Raw genomic sequence first — 20,482 nt, 5'->3', positions numbered from 1 at the left:
AAAAAAAAATATATATATATATACTGACAGAATTGTTGGAGCTTTAAAAGACTTTCCAGTATTTATTCAAGTTCTTTACATTTTGAATGTCACAGCTGGTGTAGTGACCTTGTCTATAACTATCTGATTAAATGGAGCCTTTAAAAAAAAGCTAACAACTCATAAAGTACTTTTGTACTCTCCCAGCAAAATTCAATGATAAACACACAGCACTTTTCAAGAAAGTCACTAGAGGTCATTTGTCAACTGAATGACATATGATAAAGAAATAAAGAAAAGAAAATCTATTAACTTACCTCTGATTGCATTAGATGAAAAAATTGCTAAGTTTGGACATTCAGCTTCATCACTGCCATCAGGGCAGTCACTTTCACCGTCACAGTGCCATGCTCGTGGAACACAGGAGCCATTTGTGCAGAGGAATTGGTCAATATAACACCTGGCTGGAAAGTAAATATGGTAATAAGTCTTAGAATGTTTCTTTTATCTCTTAATCTTTTTGATAACCCACCCAAGACAGCTTCAGGTTCTGAGATACATGGTTCCTGTTTAAAGAAAACCTAAATTTCATCAACATTTCATTTTATTTCATGTCTGAAGCACCAACTTAATAATGGCAAAGTTATTTTACTAAGTTCTTCATAATTTTCAAAATTTATTGAAACAGAGCCAATATATTTTCATAGAAATTAGGTAATAAAAAGGTTACGAAATATAGGATTCAATGTTGAAATTTCTTTTCTTGTTGTTTTACAGGTGAATAGAGATGATGCGGGGGTGGAAACTACTGTCAGTCTACATAATAGAAGCAACTAATGTTATGTGCCAGATGGCATGTTAGGCTTGCTTCGCTTACTATTTAAAGGTAAAGAAATTGTAAGTTGTCAGGTTATTGTTATATTTTAAACCTTAATTTAAATCTTTGAAGATCCTCTGTGCTGTGCTCAATGACAATGCATACAACTCTTCTAAACTAAATTTATCTAAACTACTTTGCAGAGACTTAAAATTGGTTTTCTGATTGCAATATGTGTTTGAAATCTTCAATAAATGCAAATTTCAAAACCACATTTTGATAAAAATATATTAAAATAAAAATGTTTAAGAATTTTTTCTATCCTGTGTAGTCTTTAACAATTGCTTTCTTTGAGTAAAAGTTACATACTCATAACTAATTAATAAGCAACTATTGTAGAGGAGCAATAGGAACACCATCAAGGAACAGCTGGAATGACACTCAGCTATAAAAAAATTCCTCAACAATATGCAAATATACAAGTTTGTAAAAACAGTCTCACCAATACTAAAAAAGAAACTGATGTTAAATAGAAACAAAAACAAGTATTTAATACTACTAGAAAGTGTTATATATGTTGGTCATAAATAATGAACTCACTGAATAAACATGATATTTGTACACTATAAAGGCGTGTTTATTTTGCACTTGTCACAAATTAGATTTAACTTAGTGGAAAGATGGAAGGAAGCTATTGATTTTGTTTTATTCAACATTTTCAGTCAAGCAAACGTCTTTGTATGAATAGTTAATCTCAATAAACAATCTGTTATAGACAAAAAAGATACACCGAAAAGAAAAGAAATGAAAGAAAACATTTAAAAATAAAATAAGCAGAAAGAATAATAAATAAATGAATAAACAAAAAGGTGAATTTGATAGTCCACTTGCTACATTTAATCTATGTTAAATTCTATGTTAAATAAAGCCTTCAATTGAGAATAAATAATACTCTCTTAGTAATCGAACTACAAATAACGATTGTTTATATATATGATGGACTTTTGACACCAGTAATTGCTAGATGAATAGAACAGAGAATGTAGATTCAGGGATCAACAGAAGAGAGAAGATGGGTGGCCACAGATCAAATGAAAGGAGAAAATACTGCCATCAAAACTTTACTTTCTCACATCAACAATAAAAGTTTAGGAAGGAGTCTGATACAATATAGTGCTTAAGGTGTTGCACTCACAGTTGCAAAATCAAGGTTTTGACTCTCAGATCAGATGATGCATTGAGTTCTAGAGCAAAACTCTTCATTTCATGTTGCTTCAGTCCACTCAGCTGTAAATGAGAAACCCTGCGATGAACTGGTATCTCATTCAAAGGCAATGTGGTGGTCTCAGTCACTTATACACCATGGGAACCGAGTAACCAACCCCATGATTCCAAAGACTTGAGACAGTAAAGTCAATGAGATTTACTTTACTGATACAAGATAGGAACTTCTATATGGCTGCTTGACTTGTGAAAATAGTAGTTAAATTTTCACAATTCACACCCCATTATCTTAAAGAAAAAAGAAGGGCATGATGGATAATGTTGTGAATCTTTGGTCATTGGTTGGTTCAGTCAGAGCTGATCTGAGTTCAAAAACAACTACAACAATTCCAGTTGCACAACCATGAGAAACAACAACGACAAGAAAGTTACTTGAAAATGGCAACCAGAGCTCGTTTAAATCACACTCTATTCTCTTAAGAAAAAAATTTAGAAAAAGAACAGAAGGATACTTTTAATGGAAAGTTTGTGGTTTAAACATCTTTGAGCGTAGGTCAGTCTGATCTCAGCTTACCTAGAAGATAAGCAACACTAAATGTAGAGCTAGAAATAGCAGCAAAATTCAAATCACACCCTATCATCATGAAAAAATAAAGGATACACTGGATAATGTAGTCTAAGATTTACATAGATTTACAAAAAGACAGAATGGTCATGATTGGGAAGCCTTTGATCCTAGATCTGAATGACCAGAGCTGACCCTGAACAAAACATTCATAACAACAACAACATCAAGATAATCTACAGCTGCTGTCTGTTAATTAATAAACTGATATGAGAAGAGAAAGTGATACAAACAGATGCTATGGGTTGGTTCCTCTTTCTTCATTGGACATTCCTCTTCATCACTGCCATCTGTGCAATCTTGGTACTTATCACAGTGCCATAATGTTGGGATACACACATTGGTGTTACACCGAAACGAGTCATCTGCACATTTCACTGCAATACATAATCATAATATTGTTGATGGTTTTTTTTTAGTAACTAAAATGAATTGGCAGAAGTTACTACTTTGTAGCATTTCTTCTAACTCTTTATAGTCTAAGTTCAAATCCCTGAATTCATTACACATGACCAACAAAAGAAATAACGAGTATTTTATAATTGTATTTAACATTTATCTTCGTTTCTGTTTTACATAAAGTGCCATGCAATGGGACTGAACCCGGAACCATGTGGTTGGAAAACAAGCTACTTACCACACAGCCACTCTTGCACCTATATATATACATATATATATATATATATATATATATATATATATATATATATATATATATATATATATATATATATATATATATATATATATATATATATATATATATATATATATATATATATATATATATATATATATATATATATATATATATATATATATATATATATATATATATATATATATATATATATATATATATATATATATATATATATATATATATATATATATATATATATATATATATATATATCGTTGTACATATATTTTATTACATATTAAGTGATAGAGAGGAATGTGCATCTTCTTCAATGAATACCTTAAATCTCTTCTAATAAAGTTTACCACAAGTAATTTACTGTAAAACTGAATATCGACCATCTGCGGGTTTTCCACAGGTACACAGTAGTTTTACTGATAATGATGAAAGCCATGACTGGTTGAATTCATAACAAGCAGTTTATAAAGGACTAGATATAGCAGAGGAAGATATACAGAAAGAAACTAATTAGGATTACTTCTTACCTGGTTCTCCATCCTCATGGTTGTTTACACAATCTTTTTCATCACTTCCATCATCACAGTCTGTATAATGGTCACAATGCCAGCCATGAGGAATACATACACCATTATTACATTGAAACTGTGGACCATAGCAGTATTCTACAAGTATAACAATCAAAATATATCATTTTGTAATTAGCTTTCATCATTTTGTAGTTTTAAAATGTTTAAAAAATCCTAAATATATTTGAATTTTAAAATAACACTCTCTCTTTGATAAAATATCAACAAATATCATCATCTTCACCTTCTTCTTCATCATCATTGTTTTAGCATCCACTTTTCCAGGCTTGCATTGGTTGGATGGAATTTATTAAGGTACATTTTTGTTGGCTAGATGCTCTTCCTCTCACCAACTTTCACCTGTTTCTAAACAAGGTAATATTTCCCTGTGGCAAGACATGTCCTCACACAACATTGGAAAAGAAAGATATTATTTTCAAACTGGAGATACTCATTTACAACTATCACATGATGCCAAAGCAAGTAGACAACAGCACATGCACACACACACACATATATATATGCGTGCATACATGCATGCATACATACATACATACATACATACATACATACATACATACATACATACATACATACATACATACATGTGTATGTATGTGTGTACACATATGACAAGCTTCCACTCTGTTCCCAACTTCCAGATCCACTCACAAGGCTTTGGTTGGCCCTGGGGCTATATTAGTAGACACTTGCCCAAGGTACCAAACAGTGGGACTGAACACAGAACCACGTGTTTAGAAAGCATACTCCTTACCACACAGCCATTCCTACCCCTAAATATATATATTTATACATCTACTCTACACCCAGAACCATGCTAATAGTTTAGGAGTGAAATTTACGTTTTCTCTGTTTTTTGTAAATCAATTTTGATAAAATGTTTCCCAGCTGGTTTGCACACTATGGCAACACCGTTATTATGTTTTCATTTTTCTATGTAACGTCCTTTCCTTTTTATTTCAAATTTTTCAGATTTTTGGTAAACCACGCTAATAGCTTTTGAATGAAAATAGTCCATCTTGACTATTTTAAAAAGAAGGGTAATGATACATATTAAGCATGCATTGAGTATATATTTAACAGCAAACCATAATAATATTATAACATTTATTGACATAATGAATTATTTAGCCACATGAGTGCCAAGGAAGAAATGATCCGATTGTGGGACCCCCAAGACTGTGACAGCTAGGGATTTAAGTAATATTGGCTGCAAGTTACGTGGAAAACCTGGACAAAGAAGCAATGCCATTTTCACCACTTCCAGGCTTCCTCATGTACTGAAAACCACCAGAAATTGCATCGTTGGGACCAAGGGTTCCATGTGAGAACCCCTGAAACTGTCTCCTCACAGGAGTTTTAGGCTTCAATGAGCCCAAAAGTACATGACATTAGACATGAGTTGTGTTCTGTTCACTGACGAAACCAGGATGAACTTTGATGAACCTGATGGTTGGGTCTATTTTGGAGAGGAGCATCACCAACATTTACGACATCAACAATAGGGTGGAGGAGTCATGTTGCAGGCTATCACTGGAGACAAACTTGTTGGCCCAGTCAGGGTGCCTGAAGAGGTAAAAGTGACTGCAGCCACCTACTGCAATCTCACGAAGGAGGTCTTGGATCCCTGGCTAGATGACATACTGCAGTCACTTCTAAGGAATCTCATATTCATGCAAGACAACGCTCTACCACCACCCACCCACTCTGCTAAGACCACCCAAACATTCCTAGAGTCTTACAGCATACAAGATGAAAGGTTGATGGTGTGGCCGCTTGCATCTCTGAATCTCAACCCTATTGAAAATCTTTGATCCATCATTAAACAAGACGTTTATGCTGATGGACGCCAATTTACATCAAAAGGTGTCTTATGGGCGACCATCAAAGCTGCAGCAGAGGCAGTCCAACCTGCTGCTATTAAGAAATTGACAGATTCCATGACAAATAGGGTTTTTGAAGTTATCCGTCTAAATGGCGCTCATGTGACTAAATAATCCATTATGTCAATAAATGTTATAATATTATTATGGTTTTCTGATATGTGTGCAAACCAGCTGGTAAAAGTTTTATCAAAATCGATTCACAGAAAACCAAGAAATCCTAAATCTCACTCCTAAACTATTAGCATGGTTCTGGGTGTATGCACATATACTAAATACATCCATTATACACCTCTATTCTTTACTTATACTCTAAACTTCCACTCCATATATATACATATATATCCACCAATTTCTCCACACCTCCACTATTATACTTCCAGTCTACTCATCTATAAAACAACTGCCTAAACCTCCACTCCAGACTCCCACTATACACTTCTACACCTCCTCTATACACTTATACAGCACTGTTACCACACATCCCTCTGCACCTATACCACATACCTCCACTGTATACTAATACTATATGCCAATACAACAGACCTATCACATGTGCTAACACTGTACACGACCGATTGTTGAAGTCCCTATCTTGCAACTCAGACTTCTAGAAATAGCAGCCACATTTTCCTCTGATTACATCCTGCCATCTTGCATAAAGGAGACACATTAACTAATCCCTGACACATATTGTCAAAAAAAAAAATGGCAAAATGTTCATGACTGTATCACTTTTCATAATATTCTTTGGAAATGTGCTGTGCGTGAGAAGACCCGGCAAGCCAAGTAAGATCGTTGCCAGTGCCCCTGGACTGGCTCTTGTGCGGGTGGCACATGAGATGCACCATTTTGAGCGTGGCCGTTGCCAGTACCGCCTGACTGGCTCCCGTAGGATTTTTGAGCGAGATTGTTGCCAGTGCCCCTGGACTGGCTTGTGCAGGTGGCACATAAAAGACATCATTTCGAGCGTGGCCGTTTTCGTGCGGGTGACACGTAAAAGCACCCACTACACTCTCTGAGTGGTTGGCATTAGGAAGGGCATCCAGCTGTAGAAACTCTGCCAAATTAGATTGGAGCCTGGTGTTGCCATCCGGTTTCACCAGTCCTCAGTCAAATCGTCCAACCCATGCTAGCATGGAAAGAGGACGTTAAACGATGATGATGATGATGATGATGATGTAGACCCAGCTATTCAGAGCTGGGACTAAAGAAGAACAACAATGCTTTACACTTTCATTATATGCATTCTCTAATTACAATATTTGCCACACACACACACACACACACACACACACACACACACACACACACACACACACACACACACACTCTGACCCCATATCTGGGACAGTGTTGCTGCTATACAACACGCAAACAATTCTGATCACATAATTGAGACAATACAATTACAATGAAAATACAATTATACTAATGACATAATTAGGACAGTAGAGTGGCTTGATACAAAAACACTCCGATCACATATCTGAAACAATACCGCTGCGGTACACACACAAACACACACGTGCACACATGCACACTCTTACACACACTTAAACACACACATGCACGCATACAAATCACATATCTGAGGAGGCTGTGTTATTGCTGCACACACAAACATTATGGAATGTATCCAGAAAATGTCCAACTAACTGAAATGAAAAGATTCCCTCAATAAGCTGCTACAACCAGAAGCATATGAATACATTGTTTCTCATCTCTGCCTGTTCTACTGATTCAATAATGGTCCAGTTCATTCACAGCCACACAATTCACCCAACTCTCTCCCTAAAATTGTTTCTACCATTTCTCATGCCTGACTCTGAGTTCTTCCAAATCTTTTTGCTCTGAGTTCAAATCCTGCTCCAGTCAACTTTGCCTTTCATCCTTATGGGGCTGATGTAAAAAGTACCAATACAGTCTGGTGGATTGGCATAACTGTAAGAATATCAGACTAGATGCCAGTATTAGTTCTACCTCATTAAATTCTGAATTCAAATCTCATTATTGGTCTTCCTGAGTTGCAGACTTAATCCATTATCATCATCATCATCATCATTTAATGACCCATTGTCCATGCTGGCATGGATTGGACGGCTTGGCTACGCTGGAAGGCTGTGCCAGGCTCTAGTCTGATTTGGCATGGTTTCTATGACTGGATGCCCTTCCTAATGCCAACCTCTTTACAGAGTATACTGCGCACTTCTACACAGCACCAGTATGGGTGTTTTTTACGTGGCACCAGCATTTATAATCTCACACGATTAGGGATGCTCAATTGGGGAGGATTGAAGAGGACAAGACTGTATGCATTGGCAACCACATTTTTACTTAACTTGATGTGTCATTTCAAGCACAACAAAACTGCCAACAGTCTTGGTCTCCTATCATCCCCTCTTTGAGTCCCAATGTCTGTAGATCCTTTCTCACCACTTCATTCAATACGTGTCCTTTTAAACTGCAATGTGTGTTTTGAAAGAAATTTGTCTGCTGTTTGTAGCAGATCAAGTAGAGTCTCTTTAATAGAATGTACACATTGTTCATAGGTAGTTGTTGTAACACACACGCACACAACATAAACTTCTGTAGCTCTAATTCAATTTCTATGTTTTGCACCAATGTTAAGAAGTGTTTGTGTGTTTTCACAGCAAATTTATATGAAAAATATTGAGACAAGAAGTGTTGTCACTGCTGTATGTAATTCAGGATTGACTAATTACCTGTAGTCAGTCGTTTGAACAGCAAAAGATCTTAACTACATATTCTATAGATGTTAAGTGCCAGCTGAATATCTCAGCAAACTTGTTTACAATATTGGAGGAATTTGGTTCTAGCAATGTAGCTATTCTTCTCTTAGTAAAGTGGATAGATAGTATAATAAGAATCACAGATTGATAGATATTGTAATCAATGTAGGTAAAGTCATTAATATAATCATTTAAACTTATGTTAGTAATAAGTATTATGATGGCACCAATGCGTTCTCTGCAAATGTAATGCCAGAAGGATTTAAAGAATTAGTAAAATGACCCATGCCAGTATGGAAAACGGACATTAAAATGGTGGTGGTGGTGGTGGTGGTGGTGGTGGTGCTGCTGCTGCTTCTGCTGCCGCTGCTGCTGCTGCTGGTGATGATGATGATGATGATGATGATGATGATGATGATGATGATGATACTGATGACCATTTCCATGATGTCCTTGTGTAGAGGACAATGATGTCTTTAGCATATGATTGAATCTTAACTAGCTTATGGAAAACAACAAAGTTAGCTTCTGAATTACCAGAGTGAATATACTGGTTGTGCACAGGTTTACAATCATAGCCAAAGAAACAAAGGTAAAACTATCTTATGGCGTTCTGAAACCGTCTACAACACAAATTTCAAAAGGGCATCCAACCAAACAACTGGTCACCAAACATTAAAGGAAATAGTAAAAAAAAAAAGAAAAGTTAACTTTTTGAGCCATACTGATTCATAAGGACCAGTTTCCCGGTTTCATGCGAAACCAGTCTATTGCAGGATTACTCATTTTTGCCAGCTGAGTGGACTGGAGCAATGTGAAATGAAGTGTTTTGCTCAAAAACACAATGTGTTCCCCAGGCCAGGAATTGAAACCATAATCTTATGATCATGAGTCCAACACCCTAACCATTAAGCCATGCACCTTCACAAGGAAATATAGTAAGAATCAAATTTTGTCTTGCCCTGAACCAAACGACATATGGACGGAATAATTCAAATCATTTAGCAGTGCTAAATGGGCCCCAAAAGACCTTTCCTTCTTTAAGCTCCAAAAGGAGCGCACCTCTGGGCTGTCCCCTCACAGGTCTTGTTGGTTTTGAATTATTATTGAAGCTTCTGTATCTTTGTTGTTTTCCAAGTAGGGGTATCAGCCCTATGCAAATCCATTTTTACCTCTGGGAAGAGGTGGTCCATATTACTATGGCCTTTATCCTTTGACCTGTCCCACAGACAAAGCCCCACTTGGAGTTTGCACTTCATTGGTTTAACTCTCAGGGTTATAGAGGCACCTATATATATATACATACACACACTAGACTTACTACCCAGCATTACCCGGTAAAGTATACGCGAAATTGTTTGCCATTGTGTAGAATGGCAATTCACAGTACTTATGCATGTATATATATTTAACCTAACTCCTGGACTTATTTAATTGGAATATCCAAACAATAATAATCAATTTACACAAGTAGAAGCTTTTTTTTTTAACAATTTTATTTTATCCTGAAAATCACCTGTTACTTTTGTTTTAAAGTGAAAGAGAGGAGAAAGGGAAAGATGTATGAACATGTATATGAAATGGACGTGTGTGTGTGTGTGAGAGAGAGAGAGAGCCACTTACACATACATGCAAATACACACGTTCACTCCCTCACATTCTCTCTCTCTCTCACACACATGCATGCACACGTACATAGAAAAAAGATGTACCCATATGTATTGATGTATATATGTATACATGACAACACACCACTTTACTCACTCTCTCTTTTTCTCTCTCTCTTCCTCTCTCTCTCTCTCTTCCTCTCTCTCTCTCTCTTCCCCTCTCTCTCTCTCTCTCTCTCTCTCTCTCTCTCTCTCTCTCTCTCACACACACACATATCCATTTCATATACACCTGCATACATCTTTTACTTTCTCCTCTCTTTTACATTAAAACAAAAGTAAATAAATAAAAAAATTTTTGCAGAGGTTAACGAACTCCAGATGATGAAATCACATTCAGTTAAAAATATTTCTAAATGATTAAAATATTGTGTACGTCAAAAAGTCGATGTTTTTTTCTTAGAGAGCACAAAGACTATGTGTGTATATGTCACAGATAGCGGATGTGTGTTTGTGTTGATTGACACGCCAAGACATTTATTATATGTGTGTGTACTCTGTATGTGTGTTGATGTCATGGAAGCATTGTACTTTTTTCGTCAAGAAATAACAAAAATTGTGTTTAATCATTTAAATAGAGGTCCAAATGTCACATAAATTTGTACTGCACAGCCGAAGATAAGTATGAAAATGAATATGTAAAAAAAAATAAGATAAAATATACTATTTCTGAGATATTTCAGTTACACACAAACATAACTAGAGTTTTAGCATTATCAAGATATATATACGACAGGCTTCTTTCAGTTTCCGTCTACCAAATCCACTCATAAGACTTTGGTTGGCCTGAGGCTAAAGTAGAAGACATTTGCCCAAGGTGCCATGCAGTGGGACTGAACCAGGAACCATGTGGTTGGTAATCAAGCTACTTACCACACAGCCACTCCTTAACAAAGAACTATAACATAAGAACTGGAAGTTCCTGAGGATTGAACCGTTACAAAACACTGATCATTAGGAAACATTTAGAGAATGGCTGTTATCAATCAGTGTGAAGCATTTTCAAGCTAATGCCATCTTGAAAGAAACCCAGTCAACAGGTGAGAGGGCCAGCCACTGGACATGGCTGAAAAGGGACGATGGAACCTGGCTAGAAAAGTAATGAACAGGTGTGAAGTAGGTGTCAGAACTACATGGGTCCACAATTAAAATGATGCTGATGATCCCAAGATGAAGGACATAAATAAGATCAAACACTGTCAGTTGATCGGGCAGGTAGGGCCTCAGATCAGTGATGGGGCAGTGGTATACTGTAAAGCCACCAAGAAGAAGGCCCTAAAATGATATACATTCTCTCCTGATGGTCCCTGAAATTCACTGACATCTGGTATGATAGCTTTTGATTGGCAGGACTTACCTCAGCAAGTTGTTTACAAGGCTCACAGATTGAATATACAATAGATTATTTGCATTTCTGGTAGACTTAATTTTAGATATAACACAGACTAAATTACTAAGAGAAATTACTCTGGGAGAAGCCATCCACATAGAAAACAAGAGCAAGTTAACATAATTAAGACAGTGAGCAACGGAAAGCTAATTAGAAATAATTATGTTGTGAGAAAAAGACAATATAAATGAATGACTAACATTGTTTGAATTGTTCTAGCAAGTACAGGAGACTTTGTGTACTAGATAAACAGGAGTTGTCGTTTAGTTCAAGTCAGCCATGGGGATGTAGACCTATGATTAAAGGCACTCCAGCCTGATCTATCTAGGATTATATTATTCAATGTACCTTTAAAAAAATGTAGTGCATGATACGAGGAAGAGTTCAATGAAGTGACTACATAGTTGCTTTCCTGGAATGGTTGACAGCATAGATAACTACAAAATGAAGAACAGAGATTGCTTATTTTACTTGTTGAAAGCAGAAAATAAATTCTGCAACTAAAATCAAGTAGGTTACTTACTTAATTAGATAGGATAATTATATATTCAACTAGGTTTCAAATTAAAACTGACAATTTCCAATTTGTTATTTCTCCAATCCAACCCATGCTATCCTGGAACACGGATGTTAAATGACAATAATGATGTCAACAAAAGCTTTTCTCTGTATGCAAGAAGCATATTACTCTTTTACTTGTTTCAGTCATTTGACTGTGGCCATGCTGGAGCACTGCCTTTAGTCGAGCAAATCGACCCCAGGACTTATTCTTTGGAAGCCTAGTACTTATTCTATCGGTCTGTTTTGCCAAACCGTTAAGTTACAGGGACGTAAACACACCAGCATCGGTTGTCAAGCGATGTTGGGGGGACAAACACAGACACACAAACACACACACACATATATATATATATATATATGACGGGCTTCTTTCAGTTTCCGTCTACCAAATCCACTCACAAGGCTTTGGTCGGCCTGAGGCTATAGTAGAAGACACTTGCCGAAAGTGCCACGCAGTGGGACTGAACCCAGAACCATGTGGTTTGTAAGCAAGCTGCTTACCACACAGCCACTACTGCGCCTATATTGTCTAACATTTGCTTATGATTCAAGATGATGTATTTATACATACATACATACATGATGATATATATGTATATATATGTATATACATATAATAGCAAATATGAATGAGTAAGGAATGGAATCAGTGTATAATGGTTAAGAGAAAATAGCCAAGCATAGTCTATTAGTTTCAATTTACAAGAAAGAGTGAACGTGAGAGGAATAACTGGAAGATCAAAAATCTTTGTATCTGAAAGACTGCTACGCTTGTATGGATATGTATTATGGGTAATGTATTTCAGCTAAATGCGTGATGTAGGGTAACTATGATAGAAGCATTCCAAAGAAAACCTGAAAAGTGGTGAGGCCAGATCTGAAAATGATCCTCAGGAACTTCCAATTTTCTCTTATGCTATAGTTCTTTGCTAAACATCTCTCTCTCTCTCTCTCTCTCTCTCTCTCTCTACACATACACATATATAAATATGTATACACACACACACACACACACACACACACACACATATACACACACACACACACACACACACGAACATGAGCGTCCAATAACACTATCCATATCACGTCCTCACTTTGTTGTTTTTTTGTTTTTTTGTTATTGTTTTTTTGAAACTATATATATATATATATATATATATATATATATATATATATATATCATCATCATCATTGTTTAACATATACCTTCCATGCTAACATGGATGGGACATATATATATATATATATATATATATATATACACATTGGGTTGGTGCCTAATAATTGCGGCTTTTTTCCAACAAATTTTATTCAACAAAAGCAATAACAATATTTAACAAAAACATCTTTAAATGACAGTCTGACCGTCTGCCAAGCAAATGGGAAGCAGTAATTGAAGTAGATGGTGAATATGCTCCAGAATAATTGTTTAAAGATGTTTTTGCTAAATATTGCTTATATTTATGTGTGTGTGTGTGTGTGTGTGTGTGTGTGTGTGTGTGTGTGTGTGTGTGTGTGTGTGTGTGTGTGTGTGTGTACGTGTATGTGCATGTGAGTGTGTGTGTGTGTGTGTAGCCCTACATACACATAAACATTAGTATCTCTGTACACAAAAAAACAAAAGTGAATATCAATCAGCCCAAAAGAAATTACCATTTTGGCATAAGCCTTCATCCAGTCCATCACGGCAGTCATTGTAGCCATCACACTTCCAACTGAACGGAATACAGTTTCCATTGGAACAGCGAAACTGCTGGCTGGAACATGTTGCTGAAATACAACAATATTAATATATCAATGTTATTTAGTCATTATTATCATCATTTTAATATTCCCTTTCATCATTCTTGCATGGATCAGACAAAATTCATTGAGACAGATTTTCTATGGCTAGATGCCTTTCCTGTCACCAACCTGCATTTGTTTCCAAGCAAGATAATTTACCCCACCCCTCCTCCCTAGCATGTTGAGCAACAAAAGCCTTGACGTAGTCACAAACCTCTTTGTTTACAAAACCCATGCACCATATAACAACATGTTAGAAAGCCTGGCCAGACGTGCCTTCATGGTTGACTGTACACATAGAACACTGCCTGTACTCAATTGCAAGGCTGTTGTTTTGCTTACAGAAACCAAACACATAAAGACACATGCACACAAATGTGCACATGCATGCATGCACACACACACATGTGCACATACACATACACACTCTCATGAACACACACATGCATACATACACACACATGTTCACACACACACACGTTCACACACACACATGCACACACACATGCAGACACACATATGTGTGCACACTCGCACATGCACACACACATATGCACATACATACACACACATTCACATAAGCACATGCACATAAGCACATGCACACATTCACACACACACATACACACACATACACACACACACACACACACACACACACACTGTACACATGCAACACTGCCTGTGTTCAATTGCAAAGCTGTTGTTTTGCTAACAGAAACCAAGCACATAAAGACACATGCACACACACACACACACACACACACACACACATGTGCGCACACACATACACTCACATGAACACACAAACACTCTCAAGAACACACACATGCACACATACACACATACTCACACACACACACATGCACATGCATACACACTTGTGCACACTCAGACATGCACACACACACACAATGCACACACACATGCAGATACATACACTCATGTGCACACTCACATATGTGCACACACATATGCACACACACATGCACACACATGCACAGAAGCACATACATGTATGTACACACACACACACACACGCACACACACAAATATATATAAAAAGATATTTATGACAGCTCTTTTTAGTTTCTTATTTCTTTATTGCCCCCAAGGGGCTAAACAAGGACAGACAAAGGGGTTAAGTCGATTACATCGACACCAGTGCGTAACAGGTACTTAATTTATCAACCCCAAAAGGATGAAAGGCAAAGTTGACCTTGGCGGAATTTGAACTCAGAACGTAGCAGCAGACGAAATATCAAAGATGAAGAAGTTCAACCACTGGCTACAGATTGACTACTCGGATATGAGTTAACACTGCCACCAATGAGGACTCCCTACTTTCTTCAGTTTTCCTGACAGTAAGAACTACGTGAGAGATAGTCAGTTGATTATACCAACACCAAGACTTCACTGGTTCTTTATTTTGTGGGTCCCAAAGAGCAGGATTTAACCTCCAAATTTAATAAAAATAATTGCATCTAACTTAGGCATAAGGTTTGAAATTTGAGAGTGGGGAATAGTCAATTATATTGAATCCCAAGTATTTGACTTTTACTTTATTTTATCAACCCCAGAAGGAAGAAGGGCAAGTTGTCTTTAGTAGAACCTAATAAAAGGAGATTGCTCCCAACCAATTCTGCTTTCTTCCAAAGATAAATGATGAACTCAAGACTAAAATGAAATTGAAGTTGATGTTCATATTTTTCTCAAGAGTATTAGTAGCCACTGTGAAGTCAAACTGCTCCAACTAGGACTACAACACAGGTACTGGAATCTATCCAATCAGAACTTTAGATAATTAGTTCAATATATAACTTAATTATTTTATCACTACACTTCTCTAATAGTTCACCCTTTCCAAGAGAATCAAATTTTATTCACTGGTAACCTATTTACATTCTTAGTTATTTCAGTCATTAAACTGTAGTCATACTGGAGTACAAAGCCAGGCTTAAAAAAAATAAGTAGTGAGGTTGATTTGCTCAACTAAAATTCTCCAAGGCATTACCCCAGCATGACCACAGTCTAATGAGTGAAATGAGTAAAAGATAATAAAAGATAAACAGTAAAAGCTACATACATGTCAAAGTGGTTCGTCTGTTGGGATCAACAGCACTGCAATTATTTTCATCACTGCCATCATCACAATCTACAAATCCATCACAGAGTTTTTCCATAGGCAGACACACACCGGACAGACAGTGAAAATTGTTTCCAGAACAGGAAATTTTAACTGAAATGAGAGGGAAAAGTAATTAGAAATTATTAGGGAAATATATATAACCTTTTTTTAGTGGCATAGAATTTATATCACCTGGAGTCACCCTTGAGTTTGCTTCCTTCCCCCACAAGACCCCCAAGTCTACAGTAGCTTATACAGCAGAGCCAAAGTGCTCCCCCATATAATCATCACCTGGAGCAGCATGCACACCCAGCACTCTGCATCACTCTAGCTGCACTATTAATCCTCATCCTTTTAATACCACCCCAATTATGATAGAGGAACAGAAAACAGATATCAGGTTGTAAAAGGGATACAAGGTTATACCAGCTGGAAAGGGGGAAAAGATGGTGATGATGAAGTATCAGAGCATGGGCCTTAGAGTACAAGAAGATAATCCTCATTGCAAGGCCTCTGACACAGCAAAACAAGTTGGTATCAGTCCCAGAACAGCTGTCAGATATCTCCAAAAACTTGGTTACTGTGGCAGAGCAGCAAGAAAGAAGCCACTTCTTCAACCAGCCAACATCAAGCAGAGAAAAGATTGGGCCAGTAAAATGGTGGAGAGGCCACTAGCATTTTGGGACACTGTCATATTCTCTGATGAGTCCAGATTTGTTGTATTTCCTGACAGTGGTCGAGTGTGGGTCTGGAGACACTGTGATCGAGAATTTGATATGAAAAGATTGCAGCCAACAATGAAACATGGCAGCTATTCTGTGATTGTCTGGGGAGCAATTTGGAGCAATGGTTGATCAGAGCAGGTGGAGTGTGAGGGAAACATAAACTCAGATAAATACAGTTGAAATCAAAACATCAAACCTTGCTGCTAACTTACACATAGTTTTAGATGTATCTACTTCCACTACAGTTTCCAGCTCATCATTATCCACCTTAGTCTCAGGTCTACCACGGGGCTGATTTTCAAGAGTAAACTCACCAGACCGAAACTTCTCAAACCATCAATGTACAGTGTGCTCATTTTGAGCTGTCTGGGATGTGTTGGTTCCATGATGGAACTCATATTCATAAACAACAAATTTTTTATCTATCCTTGAGTTCACAAAAATTGATTTACAAGAGAAAATTCACAATATCAGACACCATGAATTGCATTTTGAGAAAAATTGTCGGAATTGAATTTTGAAAAGAATTGTCAGAATAAAATTAGAGTTAACGACTGTCAAACTTGGTGCATAAGAAAATCAGACATTTCATTCTTAATGACCTGATATATATAAATATGTATGTATATATATGTTGCTTGGCTCTTCAATAAGACTCAGTATGACTGTCTTATATAAGTAATGAGGAGACTTTGAAGCCAATGTCTGTAACTCTAGGAATGATGATGTGGTGGAGGGTGGGTGAAGATAATTTGGTTATAGATAATAGTTTGTGTATAAGCTGTTAGAAACCACCCTTCCCCTCTTCTTGTGTACTAACAGCTGTTGACTTCTTTGTATGTGTGTTTGTATGGTGTACTTATGTAATTTCAATGTGCTTCTCTGCGTGTGATGTGTGGGTGTTTCTGTGATTTGTATGGGTGGGAGGGATGAGGGGACGGTCTTTCATTAACCTGATTGAAACTTAAGCTCTATGTCATGTATCTGGTGTAAATCTACTGTCTCTGTGTATATGTTGTTTAACCCCTGGTTATCTTTCATTGAGCACACTTACGCTCTCATCAAAGCCATTATTGCCATAACCAGCCCATCCTTTTCTTCATTTTTTATTCCAAAATAGTGTACCTTAGATGACATTATCCAATTTGCCCTTTCACTGAAATGGTAGTGCATGAGTTGCAGGAGATTTGGCTGCTATTTCTAGCAGATCAAATAACCACAAACAGACATATAGTGCATATGTGCAGTTGAGGATTGTGTAGCCCTAGGTCAGCCATGATTAAGCAGACCTATGATCCATAGGATTCCAGTCATGACCAGCCATTATATGTAAATCTTTTATTCTTTTACTTGTTTCAGTCATTTGACTACAACCATGCTGGAGCACTACCTTTCATCAAATGATTTGACCCCAGGACTTTGTAAGCCTAGCACTTATTCTGTCAGCTTTGTAAGCCCAATACTTATTCTGTCAGCCATTTTGGGGCTTAAAATTTGGAAAAAAGGTTTTGTTATTTCTTTATTGCATACAATAAAGAGGGGACAAACAAGGACAGATAAAGGGATTAAGTCAATTACATCGACCCCAGTGCGTAACTGGTACTTAATTTATCGACCCCAAAAGGATGAAAGGCAAAGTCGACCTCGGTGGAATTTGAACTCAGAACGTAACGGCAGATAAAATACCGCTAAGCATTTCAACCGGTGTGCTAACGTTTCTGCCAGCTCACCGCCTTACTCACTTTGGAAAAAAGCTTTTGTAATGGATTATAATACTATCCATGTATAAGAAACTCTCATATCTTTTTAACCCAATTTTTGACAAAAAAAAAGGGGTTCCTTATATACATTAAAATACAGTAATACACACCTTTTTTTTCCTCAAAAATGTCACAAAAAATCACCCTAGGTCCAATATGCAAAGCTGGACCTTCTGTAGGTTTTAATGCACTAAAGCTTTTTTCTTAAATATGCACTGTTGATGTTAGGGTGATTATAATATGAGCATACATCATTTATGCCATCAAATACAGTTCTTACCTTCATTTGGTGATGCCTGATGTGTTGTGGTTGTTGCAGGAGTAAACTGAGTGACAATTTCTTTGCCATCCTCTGTTAAACAAGATGGAGCTTGACTCAAACTGTTACATAACGCATCAAGGAAAGATGCAAACTCTTTGCAATTTCTTTTTATGTCTGAAACAAACAAAAATTTTAGCATTTGTTAAAATGTATATGGTAACATTCATTAATTGGTTGAAATAATCAACCATCTTAACTGCTAACTGATAATACTTTTGCAGAAGGAAAAATTCTACAAGACCAAAATATAATTATCCTCTTGATGATTCTGATAGAAATAAGGTTATATTATAGATACTTGTGGTAAAAACTGTTGAAGGTTTTCTCTGATGAATAATGTTTTATAATTTTATTATTACATTTTAAATTATTTATCTAAATAAATCTATTTATCTGTTTCCACTCCCTCCTTCTCTTTTCCTCTTTCCTCATAAACATATATCTGTGTGTGTATGTGCGTGTGTGTGTGCATATGTGTGTGTGTGTGTGTATTTGTTAGTGTGTGTATGTACACACTCACACATTTGAAAGAACAACAGAAACTAGTTTCAGTAATATTTCAAAATATTCCTTCCTACAACTATTTCAATAATCCTTGCATAACACAAGTATTATATAGGGCATAAGAATTATACTATTAGCAATTTGGTGGGAGTTTAAGACAATATATAATATTGAGCTCTAAAAATCTGGTTGTCTGTCATTCTTATATTGCACATCTCAATACACACACACACATACACATATATATATGCATATATATATATACTCTTGAAGGCTTGAGTGTAGAGTCACATAAAAAAGCCAGAACAAGTATTTGTGTGTGCATGCAATTTTTCTACATCACATAATGTGTATTCACTGCATAACATGTATGCAGAATTTGTACTTACATGAAAGGGTTACAGTAAGCATGAATTTTATTTATCGTTTGCCCATTACATAAAGTTTATATAATTCCCCCTAATTACAATTCAACCTTAAATTACAAATTACCCATTGTAATTACTTATCTCTCCCCTTATATATATATATATGTATGTAATGTATGTATGTATGTATGTATGTTTTATGTATGTATGTATGTATGTATCTATGTATGTATGTATGTGTGTGTGTGTGTGTATATATATATATATATATATATATATATATATATATATATATATATATATATATATATATATATATATAATTAGACTGGAGCCTGGTGTTGCCATCCGGTTTCACCAGTCCTCAGTCAAATCGTCCAACCCATGCTAGCATGGAAAGCGGACGTTAAACGATGATGATGATGATGATGATGATATATATATATATATAGGAAAACAAAAAAGAAAAAATAATAATAATAAGGTAGAATGCTAAACTGAAAGCATATTTTAATATAGATGTGTATAATGAGGATTAAAAAGGATTTCTAACCGGCTTTCATTGCATGGCAAATTTTCAAGAAGAGGGAAAATGAAAATAATGTTTTTTACAAAAAAATTTTAAAATGTATAAGAAAATAAATATACCAATACATTATATTGTCTTTGAGCTTTTAAAGTTTAATGGTAATCCATGTAGATAATTGTTAGAAAGATTAGGATGCATGTATTTAAGA

The 20,482-nt window shown here is 36.1% G+C and overlaps 1 protein-coding gene across 1 annotated transcript in view; it reads right to left on the bottom strand.

Moving 5' to 3' along the window:
• LOC106880168 (uncharacterized) overlaps positions 1-20,482 on the bottom strand; it is a 112,528-nt gene that overhangs the window by 15,308 nt on the left and 76,738 nt on the right. Inside the window, exons 9-14 of the mRNA XM_014930013.3 lie at positions 18,832-18,987; positions 16,025-16,177; positions 13,807-13,923; positions 3,834-3,971; positions 2,879-3,022; positions 297-443 (exon numbers count right to left, since the gene is read on the bottom strand). Of these exons, the coding sequence (XP_014785499.1) occupies positions 297-443; positions 2,879-3,022; positions 3,834-3,971; positions 13,807-13,923; positions 16,025-16,177; positions 18,832-18,987 (855 nt within the window). The remainder of the gene's footprint in view (positions 1-296; positions 444-2,878; positions 3,023-3,833; positions 3,972-13,806; positions 13,924-16,024; positions 16,178-18,831; positions 18,988-20,482) is intronic.

This window comes from Octopus bimaculoides, chromosome 4, assembly GCF_046866305.1.
Source record: "Octopus bimaculoides isolate indiv1 chromosome 4, ASM4686630v1, whole genome shotgun sequence".
NCBI lineage: Eukaryota > Metazoa > Mollusca > Cephalopoda > Octopoda > Octopodidae > Octopus > Octopus bimaculoides.
The sequence above is the reverse complement of the archived record's forward strand: the minus strand, read 5'-3'. Positions and strand labels throughout refer to the sequence as shown.